At 47.8% G+C, this 21,058-nt stretch overlaps 1 protein-coding gene across 3 annotated transcripts in view; it reads left to right on the top strand.

Annotated features, from left to right (window-relative positions):
* NDEL1 (nudE neurodevelopment protein 1 like 1) overlaps positions 1–21,058 on the top strand; it is a 105,279-nt gene that overhangs the window by 43,295 nt on the left and 40,926 nt on the right. For all 3 annotated transcript variants that reach the window (XM_063961065.1, XM_063961063.1, XM_063961064.1), the window contains exons 2-4: positions 17,713–17,807; positions 19,383–19,536; positions 19,632–19,780. In XM_063961065.1, coding sequence (XP_063817135.1) covers positions 17,713–17,807; positions 19,383–19,536; positions 19,632–19,780 — 398 coding nt within the window. The remainder of the gene's footprint in view (positions 1–17,712; positions 17,808–19,382; positions 19,537–19,631; positions 19,781–21,058) is intronic.

Below are 21,058 nucleotides of genomic sequence, written 5' to 3'. Positions count from 1 at the left end.
GCCTGATGCTGGTGCAAAAAATACGGGGGACAAAAAGAGTAGGGGTCCCCCGTATTTTATACACCAGCATCGGGCTCCACTAGCTGGACAGATAATGCCACAGCCGGGGTCACTTTTATACAGCGCCCTGCGGCCGTGGCATTAAATATCCAACTAGTCACCCCTGGCCGGGGTACCCTGGGGGAGTGGGGACCCCTTCAATCAAGGGTTCCCCCCCCCCCCCCCAGCCACCCAAGGGCCAGGGATGAAGCCAGAGGCTGTGTGTCCCCCCCCCCCCCCCCCCCAATCCAAGGGCTGCGGATGGGAGGCTGATAGCCTTGAGAAAAATGTCAGAATATTGTTTTTTCCAGTAGTACTACAAGTCCCAGCAAGCCTCCCCCGCAAGCTGGTACTTGGAGAACCACAAGTACCAGCATGCGGGAGAAAAACGGGCCCGCTGGTACCTGTAGTACTACTGGAAAAAAAATACCCAAATAAAAACAGGACACACACACCGTGACAAGTACAACTTTATTACATACTGCCGACACACACATACTTACCTATGTTGACACGCCGACTGCCACAGTCTCCGACGATCCGAGGGTACCTGTTAAAAAATTATACTCACCTTCCAGCGTCCAGAGATAAATCCACGTCCAGAGTATAATCCAGGTACTTGGCAAAATAACAAAACGCAAAAACCCGTGCCAGCGGACTGAAAGGGGTCCCATGTTGACACATGAGACCCCTTTCCCCGAATGCAGAGACCTCTACGTGACAGCTGTCACTGAAAGGTCTCTTCAGCCAATCAGCGAGTGCAACGTCCTTGCACTCTGCTGATTGGCTCTGCGCGTCTGAGCTCAGACAGCGCATCGCAAAGCCTCTCCATTATATTCAATGGTGGGAACTTTGCGTCAGCGGTGGGGTCACCCGCCGGTCAGCGGCTGACCGCGGGTAACCCCCCCGCTGACGGCAAAGTTCCCACCATTGAATATAATGGAGAGGCTTTGCAATGCGCTGTCACAGCACAGACGTAGTAGCGCTTCCTGATTGGCTGAAGGGACCTCAGTGAAAGGAGTCATGTGGTGTCCCGGCACATTTGGGGAAAGGGGTCTCATGTGTGAATATGGGACCCCTTTCAGTCCGCAGGATCGGGTCATTGCGTTTTTTTTTTCTCTGACGTCCTAGTGGATGCTGGGACTTCCGTAAGGACCATGGGGAATAGCGGCTCCGCAGGAGACTGGGCACATCTAAAGAAAGCTTTAGGACTAGCTGGTGTGCACTGGCTCCTCCCCCTATGACCCTCCTCCAAGCCTCAGTTAGATTTCTGTGCCCGAACGAGAAGGGTGCAAACTAGGTGGCTCTCCTGAGCTGCTTAGTGAAAAGTTAGTTTTAGGTTTTTTATTTTCAGTGAGTCCTGCTGGCAACAGGCTCACTGCATCGAGGGACTAAGGGGAGAAGAAGCGAACTCACCTGCGTGCAGAGTGGATTGGGCTTCTTAGGCTACTGGACATTAGCTCCAGAGGGACGATCACAGGTACAGCCTGGATGGGTCCCAGAGCCGCGCCGCCGGCCCCCTTACAGAGCCAGAAGCCTGAAGAGATCCGGAAAAATCGGCGGCAGAAGACGTCCTGTCTTCAATAAGGTAGCGCACAGCACCGCAGCTGTGCGCCATTGCTCTCAGCACACTTCACACTCCGGTCACTGAGGGTGCAGGGCGCTGGGTGGGAGCGCCCTGAGACGCAATGAAAACACCTTAGATGGCAAAAGATGCATCACATATAGCTCCTGGGCTATATGGATGCATTTACCCATGCCAAAAATGTACAGAAAAACGGGAGATAAGGCCGCCGATAAAGGGGCGGAGCCTATCTCCTCAGCACACTGGCGCCATTTTCCCTCACAGCTCCGTTGGAGGGAAGTTCCCTGTCTCTCCCCTGCAGTCACTACACTACAGAAAGGGTTAAAAAAAAGAGAGGGGGGCACAAATAGGCGCAGTATAAAACAATACAGCAGCTATAAGGGGAAAAACACTTATATAAGGTTATCCCTGTATATATATAGCGCTCTGGTGTGTGCTGGCAAACTCTCCCTCTGTCTCCCCAAAGGGCTAGTGGGGTCCTGTCCTCTATCAGAGCATTCCCTGTGTGTGTGCTGTGTGTCGGTACGTTTGTGTCGACATGTATGAGGAGGAAAATGATGTGGAGACGGAGCAGAGTGTCTGTAATAGTGATGTCACCCCCTAGGGGGTCGACACCTGAGTGGATGTACTGTTGAAAATTACGTGACAGTGTCAGCTCTGTATAAAAGACAGATGTTGACATGAGACAGCCGGCTACTCAGCTTGTGTATGTCCAGACGTCTCATAGGCCGTCAGGGGCTCTAAAGCGCCCGTTACCTCAGAGATACAGACGCCGACACGGATACTGACTCCTGTGTCGACGGTGAAGAGACAACCGTGTTTTCCAATAAGGGCCACACGTTACATGATTGAAATGGTTACACATTTCGGATAATATGAGTACCACCAAAAAGGGGTATTATGTTGGTGAGGAAAAACTACTTGTAGTTTTCCTGAATCTGAGAAATAAAATGAGGTGTGTGATGATGCGTGGGTTTCCCCCCGATAACAATTGATAATTTCTAAAAAGTTATTGGCAGTATACCTTTTCCCGCCAGAGGTTAGGGTGCGTTGGGAAACACCCCCTAGGGGGGATAAGGCGCTCACACGCTTGCAAGAACAAGGGCTCTACCCTCTCCTGAGATGGCCGTCCTTAAGGATCCTGCTGATAGAAAGCAGGAGAGTATCCTAAAATGTATTTACACACATACTGGTGTTATACTGCGACCAGCAATCGCCTCAGCCTGGATGTGCAGTGCTGGGTTGGCGTGGTCGGATTCCCTGACTGGAAATATTGATATCCTAGATAAGGACAGTATATTATTGCCTATAGAGCAATTAAAAGATGCATTTCTATATATGCATGATGCACAGCGGAATATTTGCCGACTGGCATCAAGTATAAGTGTGTTGTTCAATTCTACCAGTAAAGTGGTCAGGTGATGCGGATTCCAAACGGCATTTGGAAGTATTGCCTTAAAAAAGGGGACATTTGGGGTCGGTCTTTCAGACCGGGTGGCCACGGCAACTGCTGGGATATCCACGTTTGTACCCCAGGTCGCCTCTCAAAATAAGACGCCGTATTATCAGGCGCAGTCCTTGTTGGCAAGCGGACAAAAGGGTTCCTCTTTTCTGCTCGTGACAGAGGGAGAGGAAAAAGGCTGCGGAGATCAGCCAGTTCCCAGGAACAGAAACCCTTTCCCGCCTCTGCCAAGATCTCAAACGCTAGGGCTTTACAAGCTCAGGCACGGTGGGGGCCCGTTCTCAATGAATTTCAGTGCGCAGTGGGCTCACTCGCAAGTAGACCCCTGGATCCTTCAGGTAATATTTCAGGGGTACAAATTGGAATTCGAGACGTATTCCCCTCGCCGTTTCCAAAAGTCTGTTTTACCGACGTCTCCCGCTGACAGGGAGGCAGTTTTGGAAGCCATTCACAAGCTGTATTCCCAGCAGGTGAAAATCAAGGTACCCCTCCTGCAACAGGGAACGGGGTATTATTCCACACTATTGTGGTACCGAAGCCAGACGGCTCGGTGAGACCGCTTCTAAAATCTTTGAACACTTCCATACAGAGGTTCAAATTCAAGATTGAGTCACTCAGAACAGTGATTGCGAACCTGGAAGAAGGGGATTACATGATGTCTCGGGACATCAAGGATGCTTACCTTCATGTCAAAATTTACCCTTCTCACCAAGGGTATCTCAGGTTATGGTACAGAACTGTCACTATCAGTTCAGACGCTGCCGTAGGGATGGTCCACGGCACCCCGGGTCTTTACTGAAGTAATGACCGAAATTATGATATTCCTTCGAAGGAAGGGAATTTTAGTTATCCTTTACTTGGACGATTCCCTGATAAGGGTAAGATCCAGGGAACAGTTGGAGGTCGGTGTAGCACTATCTCAGGTAGTGTTGCTGCAGCACGAGTGGATTCTCAATATTCCAAAATCGCAGCTGGTTCCGACGACTTGTCTTCTGTTCCTAGGGATGATCCTGGACACAGTCCAGAAAGAAGGTGTTTCTCCCGGAGGAGAAAGCCAGGGAGTTATCCGAGCTAGTCAGGAACCTCCTAAATCCGAACCAAGTCTCAGTGCATCAATGCACAAGGGTTCTGGGTAAAAATGGTGGCTTCCTACGAAGCAATCCCATTCGGCAGATTCCACACAAGAACTTTCCAGTGGAACCTACTGGACAAATGGTCCGGGTCGCATCTTCAGATGCATCAGCGGATAACCCTGTCACCAAGGACAAGGGTGTCCCTCCTGTGGTGGTTGCAGAGTGCTCATCTTCTAGAGGGCCGCAGATTCGGCATTCAGGACTGGGTCCTGGTGACCACGGATGCCAGCCTGCGAGGCTGGGGAGCAGTCACACAGGGAAGGAATATCCAGGGCTTATGGTCAAGCCTGGAGACATCACTTCACATAAATATCCTGGAACTAAGGGCCATTTACAATGCCCTAAGTCAAGCAAAGCCTCTGCTTCAGGGTCAACCGGTATTGATCCAGTCGGACAACATCACGGCTGTCGCCCACGTAAACAGACAGGGCGGCACAAGAAGCAGGAGGGCAATGGCAGAAGCTGCAAGGATTCTCCGCTGGGCGGAAAATCATGTGATAGCACTGTCAGCAGTGTTCATTCCGGGAGTGGACAACTGGGAAGCAGACTTCCTCAGCAGACACGACCTCCACCCGGGGGAGTGGGGACTTCACCCAGAAGTTTTCCAACTGATTGTAAACCGTTGGAAAAAAACCCAAAGGTGGACATGATGGCGTCCCGTCTTAACAAGAAACTGGACAGATATTGCGCAAGGTCAAGGGACCCTCAGGCAATAGCGGTGGACGCTCTGGTAACACCGTGGGTGTACCAGTCGGTGTATGTGTTCCCTCCTCTGCCTCTCATACCAAAAGTACTGAGAATCATAAGAAAGAGAGGAGTAAGAACTATACTCGTGGCTCCAGATTGGCCAAGAAGAACTTGGTACCCGGAACTTCAAAAGATGCTCACGGAGGATCCGTGGCCTCTACCTCTAAGAAAGGACCTGCTCCAGCAGGGACCTTGTCTGTTCCAAGACTTACCGCGGCTGCGTTTAACGGCATGGCGGTTGAACGCCGGATCCTGATGGAAAAAGGCATTCCAGATGAAGTCATCCCTACCCTGATCAAAGCCAGGAAGGATGTAACCGCGAAACATTATCACCGCATTTGGCGAAAATATGTTGCGTGGGGTGAGGCCAAGAAGGCCCCCACAGAGGAATTTCAACTAGGTCGTTTCTTACATTTCCTGCAAGCAGGACTGTCTATGGGCCTAAAATTAGGATCCATTAAGGTTCAAATTTCGGCCCTGTCGATCTTCTTCCAGAAAGAACTGGCTTCAGTGCCTGAAGTTCAGACGTTTGTCAAGGGGGTACTGCATATACAGCCTCCTTTTGTGCCACCAGTGGCACCTTGGGATCTCAATGTAGTTTTAGGGTTCCTAAAATCACATTGGTTTGAACCACTCACCACTGTGGACTTGAAATATCTCACATGGAAAGTGTTAATGCTGTTAGCCCTGGCTTCAGCCAGGCGTGTCTCAGAATTGGCGGCTTTATCATATAAAAGCCCTTACCTAATTTTTCATTCAGACAGGGTAGAATTGAGGACTCGTCCTCAATTTCTCCCTAAGGTGGTTTCAGCGTTTCACATGAACCAACCTATTGTGGTACCTGCGGCTACTAGGGACTTGGAGGACTCCAAGTTACTGGACGTAGTCAGGGCCCTGAAAATATGTTTCCAGGACGGCTGGAGTCAGAAAATCTGACTCGCTGTTTATCCTGTATGCACCCAACAAGCTGGGTGCTCCTGCTTCTAAGCAGACGATTGCTCGTTGGATTTGTAGTACAATTCAGCTTGCACATTCTGTGGCAGGACTGCCACAGCCAAAATCTGTTAAAGCCCATTCCGCAAGGACAGTGGGCTCATCTTGGGCGGCTGCCCGAGGGGTCTCGGCTTTACAACTTTGCCGAGCAGCTACTTGGTCAGGGCAAACACGTTTGCAAAATTTTACAAATTCGATACCCTGGCTGAGGAGGACCTGGAGTTCTCTCATTCGGTGCTGCAGAGTCATCCGCACTCTCCCGCCCGTTTGGGAGCTTTGGTATAATCCCCATGGTCCTTACGGAAGTCCCAGCATCCACTAGGACGTCCGAGAAAATAAGAATTTACTTACCGATAATTCTATTTCTCGTAGTCCGTAGTGGATGCTGGGCGCCCATCCCAAGTGCGGATTGTCTGCAATACTTGTATATAGTTATTGTTGCAAAAATCGGGTTATTTTTGTTGTGAGCCATCTTTTCAGAGGCTCCTTCGTTATCATACTGTTAACTGGGTTCAAATCACAAGTTGTACGGTGTGATTGGTGTGGCTGGTATGAGTCTTACCCGGGATTCAAAATCCTTCCTTATTGTGTACGCTCGTCCGGGCACAGTATCCTAACTGAGGCTTGGAGGAGGGTCATAGGGGGAGGAGCCAGTGCACACCAGCTAGTCCTAAAGCTTTCTTTAGATGTGCCCAGTCTCCTGCGGAGCCGCTATTCCCCATGGTCCTTACGGAAGTCCCAGCATCCACTACGGACTACGAGAAATAGAATTATCGGTAAGTAAATTCTTATTTTTTTGCCAAGTACCTGGATTATTTTCTGGACGTGGATGTATCTCTGGACGCTGGAAGGTGAGTATAATTATATTTTATTTTCAGGTATCCGTGGATTCTACTTGGAGAAGAGGACCGACTGCTTCGTGTCAACATAGGTAAGTATGTGTGTGTCGGCAGTATGTAATAAAGTTGTACTTGTCACGGTGTGTGTGTCCTGTTTTTATTTGGGTATTTTTTTTCCAGTAGTACTACAGGTACCAGCGGGCCCGTTTTTCTCCCGCATGCTGGTACTTGTGGTTCTCCAAGTACCAGCTTGCGGGGGAGGCTTGCTGGGACTTGTAGTACTACTGAAAAAACCAATATTCAGACATTTTTCTCAAGGCTATCAGCCTCCCATCCGCAGCCCTTGGATGGGGGGGACAGCCTCGGGCTTCACCCTTGGGTGGCTGGGGGGGGACCCCTTGATTGAAGGGGTCCCCACTCCCCCAGGGTACCCCGGCCAGGGGTGACTAGTTGGATATTTAATGCCACGGCCGCAGGGCACTGTATAAAAGTGACCCCCGGCTGTGGCATTATCTGTCCAGCTAGTGGAGCCCGATGCTGGTGTAAAAAATACGGGGGATCCCTACTCGTTTTGTCCCCCGTATTTTTTTGCACCAGCATCAGGCGCAGAGCCCGGTGCTGGTTTTAAAAATACGGGGGATCCGCTGTCAATTTTGACCCCGGATTTTTAAAACCAGGACCAGCTCGAAGAGCCCGAGGCTGGTTATGCTTTGGAGGGGGGACCCCACGCCATTTTTTTCCGGGTTTTTCCCATTTTTTTAATTCGCTGCAAAATCCGGCAAATCGGCCGTTTTTCGCCCGCGGGACTGTCGAATCCGTTTTTCATTGAATATGGTGAATTCCGGCAGCCACCTGCTGGAATTCACCTGTCGAATTGTGTCGAATTAAAAAACGGCGATAATTTGCCGCGATTCGCCGTGAATTGCATATACCCCTAAGACTAATCTTGGCAGCTAGAGGTTCTAATAACATTAAATGAAAGAGCTTGAGGGCCAACCATGTCCAGTACAATAGTTCACACAAAACATTGCTGAACTAAGACTGTTGGACTGGCCAAATAAAGTTACATAAATAGCCTCTACAAAGTTGTTGTAAAATCCAAAAATCTCAATCTCTGGAAGCTAAATCGTCAAGATAGCTTATCAACGGATTTCTCAGCAACTAATGCCAGAATGAGGTTTAGAATCAGAATGTTGTTGTGACCTTCCCTGGTATGGACAAAGCCTACTTGATGCAAATCGTTGAATTAAGTGTTGGCCAATATTAGACTGGGATGTGTTGGCATGGAATCCCCCTCCACAGTGGTGTATTATACCCCTTTTAAACTACTGAGCACGGGTCGCAGCCGGGAGCCTGACATGGGTACTACCCGGCTGCGGCCCGTGCTCATCCCCCTTTCCCACTGCGCTCACCAACCCGGCATATTGCCGTGTTGGTGATGCTGCTAGTGACGCGGCAGGGGCAGGATCTCCCAGCACCACCCTTCCATACAGTGTGAACGGGAGCCGTGTCGCATCAACACGGCTTCCGTTTACACTACACAGCTTACACGTGTTTAACCCGGCAAGCTACCCGCGCAGTATTCCCGAATCACTTGATCCAGGAATTTGCAGGGGGGCCGTTTCCACTAGAAAAAAACACGGGTAAATGCGCGGCCCCACGCATTTACCCGTGTTTTTAGAGCTAGTGGAAAAGGGGTATTACTCTTGTACCTCATTTTTCACACAAGGTTTCTACATGTTGGGTTAGTTTTCATTCTGTTAAGTGCTATTTCTTAGCATCATCTTATAACACTTTAGGAAGTGGCGAGGAATAGAGGATTGTTACTGATGTCCTAATATCTTACACAAGGTGGGAAGCTGCTCAATCAGATTGTAATGTCACTCAGGTGCTAAAAGGGGAGGGGTAATTCTGTGTAGGAAAAAAAACTGTGTTCCCTAATGCACACCGAGTGAATAGCACCTGAGTGACATTACAATCTGATTGAGCAGCTTCCCACCTTGTGTATTGTATATAGAGAGGCACAAATGGGTCAGCATTAGGAGGGATTGCTGACTCTAGTAGTGCCATAGGGGAAGTCAGGGGTATCCCCAGGTAAGCTGGCTCTCAGATGCTGTAGGTGCCATTACCATGTGGCCTTACACTGGGAATTTAACCCAGATATATATATATATGTAATTATTTATGGGGTGGGTGTGGGGTGCAGTGGCCCCTGTGTCGGTATGGGTGGGCTGTTGCAGGTCGGCACACCCTAACACTTTATTAACACTTATTATTTTTCCTATCACTTTGTATATATTTTTTAATCACACCACTTACATAGCACTTCTGTGCTTCTTATTAACCCCTATTAATTTTCACCTGTGTGCTGACCTGGGGTGGCCGACCTGTGCCGACATTGTGGGGTCCTGCACCCCAGGCCCATACCTAGTATTAGGGACCCCCAGTGACGGAGAAGCCTTGTCGATTGGCCTGGGGGCTTAACCCTATATCTGCAGATATACGCAACTAAGATCTCCGTATTATCTGACTATTATTATATAGTAATATTATTCACTCGGTGTGCATTAGGGAACACAGTTTTTTTGTCCTAATATCTTAACAGATTTGAAAGAGTTATGTAAAGCTATCCAAGCTTAAAATGCGGTCAGTGGGCACAATTCAATTCGGAGAGCGTTAAATAGCACCGGGAATTAGCTCCCGGGGCTATTCAATACAGCGCCCTGTGACACCCGACGACAGAATTTCTTGGGTGCGAGCAGAAATCCAACAAAAGTGCCGGCGTGATGCTGATTTCTGCCCTTAGCTCGATGGAAACCGCATTGCGCCGGGCACATAAGTTGGAGAATGACGGTTCTCCTGACAAAACACCCTGTTTAGTCCAGGAGAACGGGCATTCTCTGACTTACCATTGCGCTGTATTGAATAGCCCCGGGAACTACTTCCTGGCGCTATTCAACTCTCTTTGAATTTAACCTTTGTTATATATGAGCTGCCTTATTAATGTGCTTAGCAATTGTGTAGACCCATCCCTAAGTCATTTTTATAGAATGCTTTCTAACATTTGTCACATTTCGGGGTTCTGTTATTCCAGACATATGACTTTGTGATTCTCTAGGGGATAATCTGTGTGTGAATTATTAGAATCTCCTCTAAAAAGCATCTTGTCACAAAAGATTTATTTATGTGGTAAAGTTCATTTGACCTTCGTGATCGTCCTCGGATCTGTTTTGGAAGGCTACTATTTGCATAGCAAAGTTTGCTGCTTTGTAGAACTGGAACATAAAATGATCTATTCCTTAGACCATTATATCTAATAGGGCAGTTACATGTTGGCACAATTATTATTATTGTCCTTTATATGACACCACAAGGGATCCGCAGCGCCCATTACAGAGTACATAAACAAATGAGCAATACTTACTGTTCAAGACTATGGGGGGTATCCAATCAGCCGTGACATCGCGGTTTTGCAATAAATTTTCGCAAATGCTATAATTTGGTATACTGTTAGCAGCGATAAGTCTCCATAGTGTTTATCACAGATTTCTCTTCACCATCTGTGTGATAACTAGTGTAAAATTCCTATTTTAAGCTAAAAATTTTGGGATTTGGCTCTAAACCCCTGGGACCCCCCCTGAATGACTAATTAGGCACTTAGAAGTTTTTAATTAGCCAATGATGTAATTTTTGGGGGTAAAAAAATGCAAAGTGATGGAAATTGGGGTACAAGGTATGGGTCAGGTATATCGGGGGTGCTTTATTAGTGGGACAAGTGTTTTTAGTCTTGCAGGTGGGAGTAATCAGCCTGTTCCACTTTTTTTTATTTTTGAAGTAGCCTAAAATCACCCAATTATACCCATTTTGTGTACCCAACTTTAATGAGAGCACTTATTTTGCGGGGGAAAAAATTTGCTGTCATTTTTTTCACATTTTTAAAAAAATGCTTAGAACAGCCATTTGACCCAATTTAATGGCACCAAATAGTTTTATTATGGCCACTAATAGACTTCTGTAATGTTTTCCTATATTAGTTTGGCTATATTGGATACCCCCCAATATAGGACAAGTAAGGAAAACCAGGGGTTATGTGCCATCACAGAGAGTATGGAGTATAAGATAGTGTAGGTAATAGAAGGAAAGGCTACATGAGGGGAGAAGGCCCTGCTCTTGTGAGCTTACAATGTAAAAGATGGCTGCTGTATGTGTGTCGCTTACTCTGCTCAGTACAGGTCTATGTATATATTGGAGCATACATTCTGAAAACAAAATATATATACTGTACTTAAAATTTATATTTCTCTAACGTCCTAGTGGATGCTGGGGACTCCATCAGGACCATGGGGAATAGCGGGCTCCGCAGGAGACAGGGCACATCTAAAAAAGCTTTTAGGTCACATGGTGCGTACTGGCTCCTCCCCCTATGACCCTCCTCCAAGCCTCAGTTAGGTTTTTGTGCCCGTCCGAGAGGGTGCAATCTAGGTGGCTCTCCTAAAGAGCTGTTTAGAAAAGTGTTTTTTTAGGTTTCAATCTTAGTGATTCCTGCTGGCAACAGGATCACTGCATCGAGGGACTTAGGGGAGAGATTTCCAACTCACCTGCGTGCAGGATGGATTGGAGTCTTAGGCTACTGGACACTTAGCTCCAGAGGGAGTCGGAACACAGGTCAGCCTGGGGTTCGTCCCGGAGCCGCGCCGCCGATCCCCCTTACAGACGCTGAAGAGACGGCAGAACGGAGGTCCGGAAAACAGGCGGCAGAAGACTCCACAGTCTTCATGAAGGTAGCGCACAGCACTGCAGCTGTGCACCATTGTTGTCACACGGCTCACTGACTCAGTCACGGAGGGTGCAGGGCGCTGCTGGGGGCGCCCTGGGCAGCAATATAATTACCTTTAGTGGCAAAATAAATACATCACATATAGCCATTAAGGCTATATGTATGTATTTTAACCCAGGCCAGTTTCTTAAAAATCGGGAGAAAAAGCCCGCCGAAAAAGGGGCGGAGCTTATTCTCCTCAGCACTCAGCGCCATTTTCCTGCTCAGCTCCGCTGGTGAGGAAGGCTCCCAGGACTCTCCCCTGCACTGCACTACAGAAACAGGGTAACAAAGAGAAGGGGGGCATAAATTGGCGATATTTATATATTAAGAGCGCATATATAGTAAACAACACCTTCTAGGGTTGTTTATATACATTTATAGCGCTTTTGGTGTGTGCTGGCAAACTCTCCCTCTGTCTCCCCAAAGGGCTAAGGGGTCCTGTCTTCGATTAGAGCATTCCCTGTGTGGCTGCTGTGTGTCGGTACGTGTGTGTCGACATGTATGAGGACGATGTTGGTGTGGAGGCAGAGCAATTGCCGATGATGGTAATGTCACCCCCTAGGGAGTCGACACCGGAATGGATGGCTTTAGTTATGGAATTACGTGATAATGTCAGCACACTACAAAAGTCAGTTGACGAAATAAGACGCCTGGCAAACCAGTTAGTACCGGTTCAGGCGTCTCAGACACCGTCAGGGGCTGTAAAACGTCCTTTACCTCAGTCAGTCGACACGGGTACCGACACAGATGAATCTAGTGTCGACGGTGAAGAAACAAACGTATTTTCCAATAGGGCCACACGTTATATGATCACGGCAATGAAGGAGGCGTTGCAGATCTCTGATACTGCTGGTACCTCAAAAAGGGGTATTATGTGGGGGGTGAAAAAACTACCTGTATTTTTCCCAGAATCAGAGGAATTGAATGATGTGTGTGATGAAGCGTGGGTTACCCCCGATAGAAAATTGCTAATTTCAAAGAAGTTATTGGCATTATACCCTTTCCCACCAGAGGTTAGGGCGCGCTGGGAAACACCCCCTAGGGTGGATAAGGCGCTCACACGTTTATCAAAGCAAGTGGCGTTGCCGTCTCCTGATACGGCCGCCCTCAAGGATCCAGCAGATAGGAGGCTGGAAACTACACTGAAGAGTATATACACACATACTGGTGTTATACTGCGACCGGCAATAGCCTCAGCCTGGATGTGCAGTGCTGGGGTAGTGTGGTTGGATTCTCTGACTGAAAATATTGAGACCCTGGATAGGGACAGTATTTTATTGACTCTAGAGCAATTAAAGGATGCTTTTCTTTATATGCGAGATGCTCAGAGGGATGTTTGTACTCTAGCATCAAGAGTAAGCGCGATGTCCATATCTGCCAGAAGAAGTTTATGGACGCGACAGTGGTCAGGTGATGCGGATTCCAAGAGGCATATGGAAGTATTGCCATATAAAGGAGAGGAATTGTTTGGGGTCGGTCTTTCAGACCTGGTGACCACGGCAACTGCCGGCAAATCCACCTTTTTACCTCAGACCCCTTCACAACAGAAAAAGACACCGTCTTTTCAGCCGCAGTCCTTTCGCTCCTATAAAAAGCGACCAAAAGGACAGTCTTATCTGCCGAGAGGCAGAGGAAAGGGTAAGAAAGGGCAGCACGCAGCCCCTGCCCAGGAACAGAAGCCCGCCCCGGCTTCTACAAAGCCATCAGCATGACGCTGGGGCTTTACAAGCGGACTCAGGAACGGTGGGGGGTCGACTCAAGATTTTCAGCAATCAATGGGCTCACTCACAAGTGGACCCGTGGGTCCTGCAGATAATATCTCAGGGTTACATGCTGGAGTTCGAAAGGTTTCCCCCTCGCCGGTTCCTAAAGTCTGCTTTACCAACGTCTCCCTCAGAAAGGACGTCGGTTTTGGAAGCCATTCACAAGCTGTATTCTCAGCAGGTGATAGTCAAGGTACCCCTCCTACAACAGGGAAAGGGGTATTATTCCACTCTATTTGTGGTACCGAAACCGGACGGTTCGGTAAGGCCTATTCTAAATCTGAAATCCTTGAACCTGTACATACAGAAATTCAAGTTCAAGATGGAGTCACTCAGGGCAGTGATAGCGAATCTGGAAGAAGGAGACTTCATGGTGTCCTTGGACATAAAAGATGCTTATCTACATGTCCCGATTTACCCCTCACACCAAGGGTATCTCAGGTTCGTGATACAAGACTGTCATTATCAGTTTCAAACGCTGCCGTTTGGTTTGTCCACGGCCCCTCGGGTCTTTACCAAGGTAATGACCGAAATGATGGTTCTTCTACGAAGAAAAGGCGTATTAATTATCCCTTACTTGGACGATCTCCTGATAAGGGCAAAGTCCAGAGAACAGCTGGAAGTCGGTGTGGCGCTAACACAAGTAGTGCTTCAGCAACACGGGTGGATTCTAAATCTTCCAAAATCTCAATTGACCCCGACAACGCATCTGCTGTTCCTGGGTATGATTCTGGACACGGTTCAGAAAAAGGTATTTCTCCCGGAAGAGAAAGCAAGGGAGTTATCCGAACTTGTCAGGAACCTCCTAAAACCAGGAACTGTGTCAGTACATCAATGCACAAGAGTCCTGGGAAAGATGGTGGCTTCGTACGAAGCGATTCCATTCGGCAGATTCCATGCACGGACATTTCAGTGGGATCTGCTGGACAAATGGTCCGGATCTCATCTGCACATGCATCAGCGGATAACACTGTCACCGAGAACAAGGTTGTCTCTCCTGTGGTGGTTGCAGACTGCCCATCTGTTAGTGGGCCGCAGATTCGGCATACAGGACTGGGTCCTGGTGACTACGGATGCCAGCCTACGAGGTTGGGGAGCAGTCACAAAGGGAAAAAACTTCCAGGGCGTGTGGTCAAACCTGGAGACGTCTCTTCACATAAATATACTGGAGCTAAGAGCGATCTACAATGCTCTAAGTCTGGCAAAACCGCTGCTTCAGGGTCAGCCGGTGTTGATCCAGTCCGACAACATCACGGCAGTCGCCCACGTAAACCGACAAGGCGGCACGAGAAGCAGGAGTGCAATGGCAGAAGCTGCAAGGATTCTGCGCTGGGCGGAGAATCATGTCATAGCACTGTCAGCAGTGTTCATCCCGGGAGTGGACAACTGGGAAGCAGATTTCCTCAGCAGACACGACCTTCACCCGGGAGAGTGGGGACTTCATCCAGAAGTTTTCCACATGATTGTGAACCGTTGGGAAAAACCAAAGGTGGACATGATGGCGTCTCGCCTCAACAAAAAATTGGACAGGTATTGCGCCAGGTCAAGAGACCCTCAGGCAATAGCTGTGGACGCTCTGGTAACACCGTGGGTGTACCAGTCAGTGTATGTGTTCCCTCCTCTGCCTCTCATACCAAAGGTACTGAGAATTATACGGAAAAGAGGAGTGAGAACAATACTGGTGGCTCCGGACTGGCCAAGAAGAACTTGGTATCCGGAACTTCAAGAGATGCTCACGGAGGATCCGTGGCCTCTACCTCTAAGAAGGGATCTGCTTCAGCAGGGACCTTGTATGTTCCAAGACTTACCGCGTCTGCGTTTGACGGCATGGCGGTTGAACGCCGGATTCTAAAAGAAAAGGGCATTCCAGAGGAAGTTATTCCTACCTTGATTAAGGCTAGAAAGGAAGTGACTGTACAACATTATCACCGCATTTGGCGGAAATATGTTGCGTGGTGTGAGGCCAAGAAGGCTCCAACGGAAGAATTTCAATTGGGTCGATTCTTGCATTTCCTGCAAGCAGGATTGTCTATGGGCCTAAAATTGGGGTCCATTAAAGTTCAAATTTCGGCCTTATCAATTTTCTTCCAGAAGGAATAGGCGTCAGTGCCTGAAGTACAAACTTTTGTCAAAGGTGTACTACATATACAACCCCCAATAGTGCCTCCAGTGGCACCGTGGGATTTGAACGTGGTTCTAAATTTTCTCAAATCTCATTGGTTTGAGCCGTTAAAATCGGTAGAATTAAAATACCTTACATGGAAGGTAACCATGCTGTTGACCCTGGCTTCAGCCAGGAGAGTTTCAGAGTTGGCGGCTTTATCGTACAAAAGCCCATATCTGATATTCCATTCGGACAGGGCAGAATTGAGGACACGTCCTCAATTTCTCCCTAAGGTGGTTTCGGCATTTCACTTGAACCAGCCTATTGTGGTGCCTGCGGCTACTAGCGACTTGGAGGACTCCAAGTTACTGGACGTTGTCAGAGCATTAAAAATATATATTTCAAGGACAGCTGGAGTCAGAAAAACTGACTCGTTGTTTACATTGTATGCACCCAACAAGATGGGTGCTCCTGCGTCTAAACAGACGATTGCACGTTGGATCTGTAGCACAATCCAACTTGCACATTCTGTGGCAGGCGTGCCACAGCCTAAATCTGTAAAGGCCCACTCCACAAGGAAGGTGGGCTCATCTTGGGCGGCTGCCCGAGGGGTCTCGGCATTACAACTTTGCCGAGCAGCTACGTGGTCAGGGGAGAACACGTTTGTAAAATTTTACAAATTTGATACTCTGGCTAAAGAGGACCTGGAGTTTTCTCATTCGGTGCTGCAGAGTCATCCGCACTCTCCCGCCCGTTTGGGAGCTTTGGTATAATCCCCATGGTCCTGACGGAGTCCCCAGCATCCACTAGGACGTTAGAGAAAATAAGAATTTACTTACCGATAATTCTATTTCTCATAGTCCGTAGTGGATGCTGGGCGCCCATCCCAAGTGCGGATTGTCTGCAATGCTTGTACATAGTTATTGTTACAAAATCGGGTTATTACTGTTGTTGTGAGCCATCTTTTCAGAGGCTACTTCGTTTTGTTATCATACTGTTAACTGGGTTCAGATCACAAGTTGTACGGTGTGATTGGTGTGGCTGGTATGAGTCTTACCCGGGATTCAAGATCCTTCCTTATTGTGTACGCTCGTCCGGGCACAGTACCTAACTGAGGCTTGGAGGAGGGTCATAGGGGGAGGAGCCAGTACGCACCATGTGACCTAAAAGCTTTTTTAGATGTGCCCTGTCTCCTGCGGAGCCCGCTATTCCCCATGGTCCTGACGGAGTCCCCAGCATCCACTACGGACTATGAGAAATAGAATTATCGGTAAGTAAATTCTTATTTTTTTTTGTAGAATTTTTTTTTTTTTTATTCGGGTTCTACGTTCTAGTTGAGTTGTATTGTTTCCCCCAGTAGTTTTTCTTTTTACTCAGGTGTCCATGCATTTTGTGTCATTTCAAACACACGCAGCTTGTCAGGTTAAAGCATGAAGTGATATTGGATGGACAGATCCTTTTTATGTTTAACGTTTGCATTCAGACAAGAGCTTGTGCTCGCTGTCAGTTACATGTCCGCACTCACAAGTGCCATAGTGGTTCACAATATAATAATTTGTTGGCTATGAGAACTGCGCTGTCAGTACTTACATTACTAACCACTCTGCCAGCTGCATGGCTAAAATGTTTCTGGCTATGTTACTGGTCCATGGTATTGTAAGTGAATACTGGAAGTGCAATCCATTCTTAGATAACTACTTTTAAGTCCAAACCACACTGTGTACTTACATGTAAAAAGAAGCTCACCTCAGCATGCCATTGGCAGCTCCACCACATCCTTTTTTTTTTTTTTTTTTGCCATGTTCTTTATTGCAAGCAATGCTTTTTTAAATTATATTGATATCTATATAAAAACCATTTATAGGACAGAGCGTCTTTTTTTCTGTTCTCTGAGGGCAGAGACTGAAGCTCGGAATGGAAGTGAGCTGCAGCAACAGGCTCCTGACTACTGTAATGTGTTTTGTGTCTACCAAAGCCTAAAGTAGGCGGTATTCCTAATTGGGAGATTTTTTTTTTTGTGTTTTTTTTTTTGCTGGCTTAAATATATCCCACTAAGTCTTTTTCATTAAGAATAAAGAAGCAAAACTTTATTTCCACATGAAAAAGCTTCTTTTTTTGCAGCCCTCGGCATCATGGGGATTCAGCTTTTGTGTTCTTGTTATGTTCGTGTTCATTTATGTCCACACACATCTATTTCTCTATTATAAATACAGTCTACTTCTCTCTAGATTCCCCTAAACATGGACAATGAAGTCCCGGAGTTTCTGAGCCCCAAAGAAGAAATCATCTACTGGAGAGATCTATCTAAGACATATAAACAAAGGTATGTCTATATACTCCCTGCAACACTATGTATATATCTTTCTAGGGTTCACTACGGCTGGCCGGCGGTCGGGCTCCCGGCGACCAGCATCCCGGCGCCGGGAGCCCGACCGCCGGCTTACCGACAGCTTGGCGAGCGCAAATGAGCCCCTTGCGGGCTCGCTGCGCTCGCCACGCTACGGGCACGGTGGCGCGCTACGCGCGCCACACTATTTTATTCTCCCTCTATGGGGGTCGTGGACCCCCACGAGGGAAAATAAGTGTCGGTATGCCGGCTGTCGGGCTCCCGGCGCCGGTATACTGAGCGCCGGGAGCCCGACCGCCGGCAAACAGAAGACCACCCATCTTTCTATGCATAATGCAGCTTAACCAGCACTGGTAAAAAGTTATTGATCCTTATGAAGAAAGTGCGATAGGATACGCAAGCTTGCAGAGTAATTCTGGACGTCATGAAAGCAGCATATTGTTATGCATCCATAAGTGGTATAAGTGGCTTCTCCTATAATTGGATGTGACTGTTCTCCTAGTTTTGCTGTTCTTAGGGTATCTGAGCCACATGATTGGATGCTGCTGTAATATTATCAGTGGCGAAAGGCCAATCCTCATTCTCCATTCATCAGCCCTATCACAAACCTCTGAAAGGGCACCCATGGCTGGATAGTGTTTTCTGAGGACAGTGAAACACTCATCAGCAATGCAGAGTTGTTCTGCAGTTCTGTGCTTATAAGTGAAAGGGTTGTGGTTCATCAAATCGACAGTGTCTAGGTCGACAATGTTTAGGTCGACCACTATAGGTCGACAGTCACTAGGTCGACATGGATGGAAGGTCGACAGGGTTTATAGGTCGACATGTGCTAGGTCGACAGGTCTAAAGGTCGACATGAGGATTTTTTTTTTTTTTTTTTTTTTTGTGTCGTTTTCTTCGTAGAGTGACCGGGATCCCAAAATAGTGCACCGCGTCCCCTCGCATGGCTCGCTTCGCTCGCCATGCTTCGGGCGTGGTGCTTTCGCTCCGCTACCGCTTCGCTCGGCACACTTTACCGTTCCAATCGTAGTCCACGTGGATCGTTAAGTATGAAAAAATTCAAAAAAAGAAAAAAATGTGAAAAACTCATGTCGACCTTTAGACCTATCGACCTAGCACATGTCGACCTAGAAACCCTGTCTCCCTTCCATCCATGTCGACCTAGTGACTGTCGACCTATAGTGGTTGACCTAAACATTGTCGACCTAGACACTGTCGATCTTCAGACCGGATCCCAAGTGAAAGACTCTAGAACGTGTATTAGTTTGTATGCATAACATGTTCCTTAAATACAGATACGGCCTGCAGGACATCACTTCTCTTGGTTGTAACTTGTGAGTGATAGACAAAAGTTACTTTTGTTAGCGTTTTTAACCACAGTTGTGCAGTGTTCTATTAGGCAATCATTTTTCATGTGTATGAAATTGCATCCCTTAAATACACATTACTGCCGACTACAAATGTAAATGTTTGGCTGTATGTAAGTTTCTTTAATCTCCTTGCAGTTTAATTTATTGTAAGCATGTGATCAAATAGCTGTTTAATTCTTAGTTACCAGGAAGCCCGTGACGAGCTGGTGGAGTTTCAGGAAGGGAGCAGAGAGTTGGAGGCAGAGCTGGAGACTCAGCTGGTGCAGGCAGAGCAGAGGAACAGAGAATTGCTTTCAGACAACCAAAGACATAAACTCGAAGTGGAAACCTTAAAGGTGTGAACCTGACTGTCTGCTATTTTCATTGTTTTCTGTTTTTTTTGCTGAGCTTACTGAACTAACATTTTTTTTGGTACTATCCCACTCAATAGGAGAAGCTTGAACATCAGTACTCGCAGAGCTACAAACAGGTGTCTCTTCTGGAGGATGAGCTGGGCAGGGCTCGGAGTATCAAAGACCAGCTCCACAAGTATGTTAGGGAGCTTGAGCAGTCCAACGATGACTTGGAAAGAGCCAAACGGTGAGTTACACTCTGTTGTCCAGGTCTGTGTCAAGAGAGTTTGAACATCAGTGACGGGTAAACGTTTATAGTGAAATTGAATCAACCTACAATTTGATGCTATTTACAGAGGTGGAACTACCATTGGTGCAGCAGGTGCATTGCAGCGGAGCCCATGAGCACTAAGGGCCCCACTGCTGCCCAGGCCAGCAATGAGTTATCCTCTGGCTCCCCAGTAGACCATTTGAGCAATGTCAGATGAATGGCCCAGTGCAGAGAGCAGGGTGGGCCCCACTGCCTGAGGGACCTGCCACTGTCACCCTTTGCCTCCCCCTACCTTCCACTGTCACCCTCTGCCTGTCTAGATCAACCTCTGACTCCCCTGCCTTACTCTGTCAACCACTGCCATGTGGCATATTGTGAACTTGGGTTTGGGTGGAGGAGAGGGGTTCCAAATTATATTTTTGCACCTGGGCCCACCACTCAGAAATACCGCCACTGGCTATTTAGGTGGTTTGAATAACTCCCTCAGTAACCCCTCCCATTCCTCTGGATGACAGGTCATAAATACACCTTCACTTGAAGGAGGTCTGGAAAACAAATTGTTGGTGAAGGGTAGACTTAGGGCATATTTGGAAATAACTGCTTTAAGCATTAAGCATTTAAAGGTAATGTTAGTTAGCGCCACAGTACTGTGTCGTTTTGGAAATGCCCAGACCTGCATCAGTTGTAATCTGACATCTCGTGAGTCAGTTTGGACACCGGCCTGTGGCAAGGCGACTTGCGTCTTCAGAGTTCAATCAGGGCATGATAGTGGGTGCCCGACGAATGGAACATTTCCGAAGCTGTGTGGACATTCAACATTCCTCAATCTACGGTTTACTTGTATATCAGGAATATCTCATGGAAGACATTATCACCCACCATGGACAGCGCAGTGGCCGACCACAGGTGCTTAATGATCGAGACCAGTGGCGTCTGGCCAGAATTGTCTGTGGTAAAACAAACAAGTGACACTGGTTCAAATCACATCCACATTCAATGCAAGCAGGGCCGGATTAAAGTCTGTGAGGACCCCAGGGCAAAAGTTGAGGGGGCCACCATCGAAATGTTTGTATGTATAATGTAGTCCTTGCTGGCAGTGTTATCTGCCCCAGCGGCTCCATGCCAGCATGATCCTCACTGTCCTTCCCCGACCCCCATCCATGCCTTGCAGCAGCTCACAGTCACTCCAGACGCTGCTTCTCATGCCCGTCGCCGACTGCCTTCCCCACTGTTGTCCCAGTTGTGTCTGCAGGC

The sequence above is a fragment of the Pseudophryne corroboree genome, chromosome 3 (assembly GCF_028390025.1).
Source record: "Pseudophryne corroboree isolate aPseCor3 chromosome 3, aPseCor3.hap2, whole genome shotgun sequence".
Lineage (NCBI taxonomy): Eukaryota > Metazoa > Chordata > Amphibia > Anura > Myobatrachidae > Pseudophryne > Pseudophryne corroboree.
This window is presented reverse-complemented; position numbering and strand designations above follow the sequence as displayed.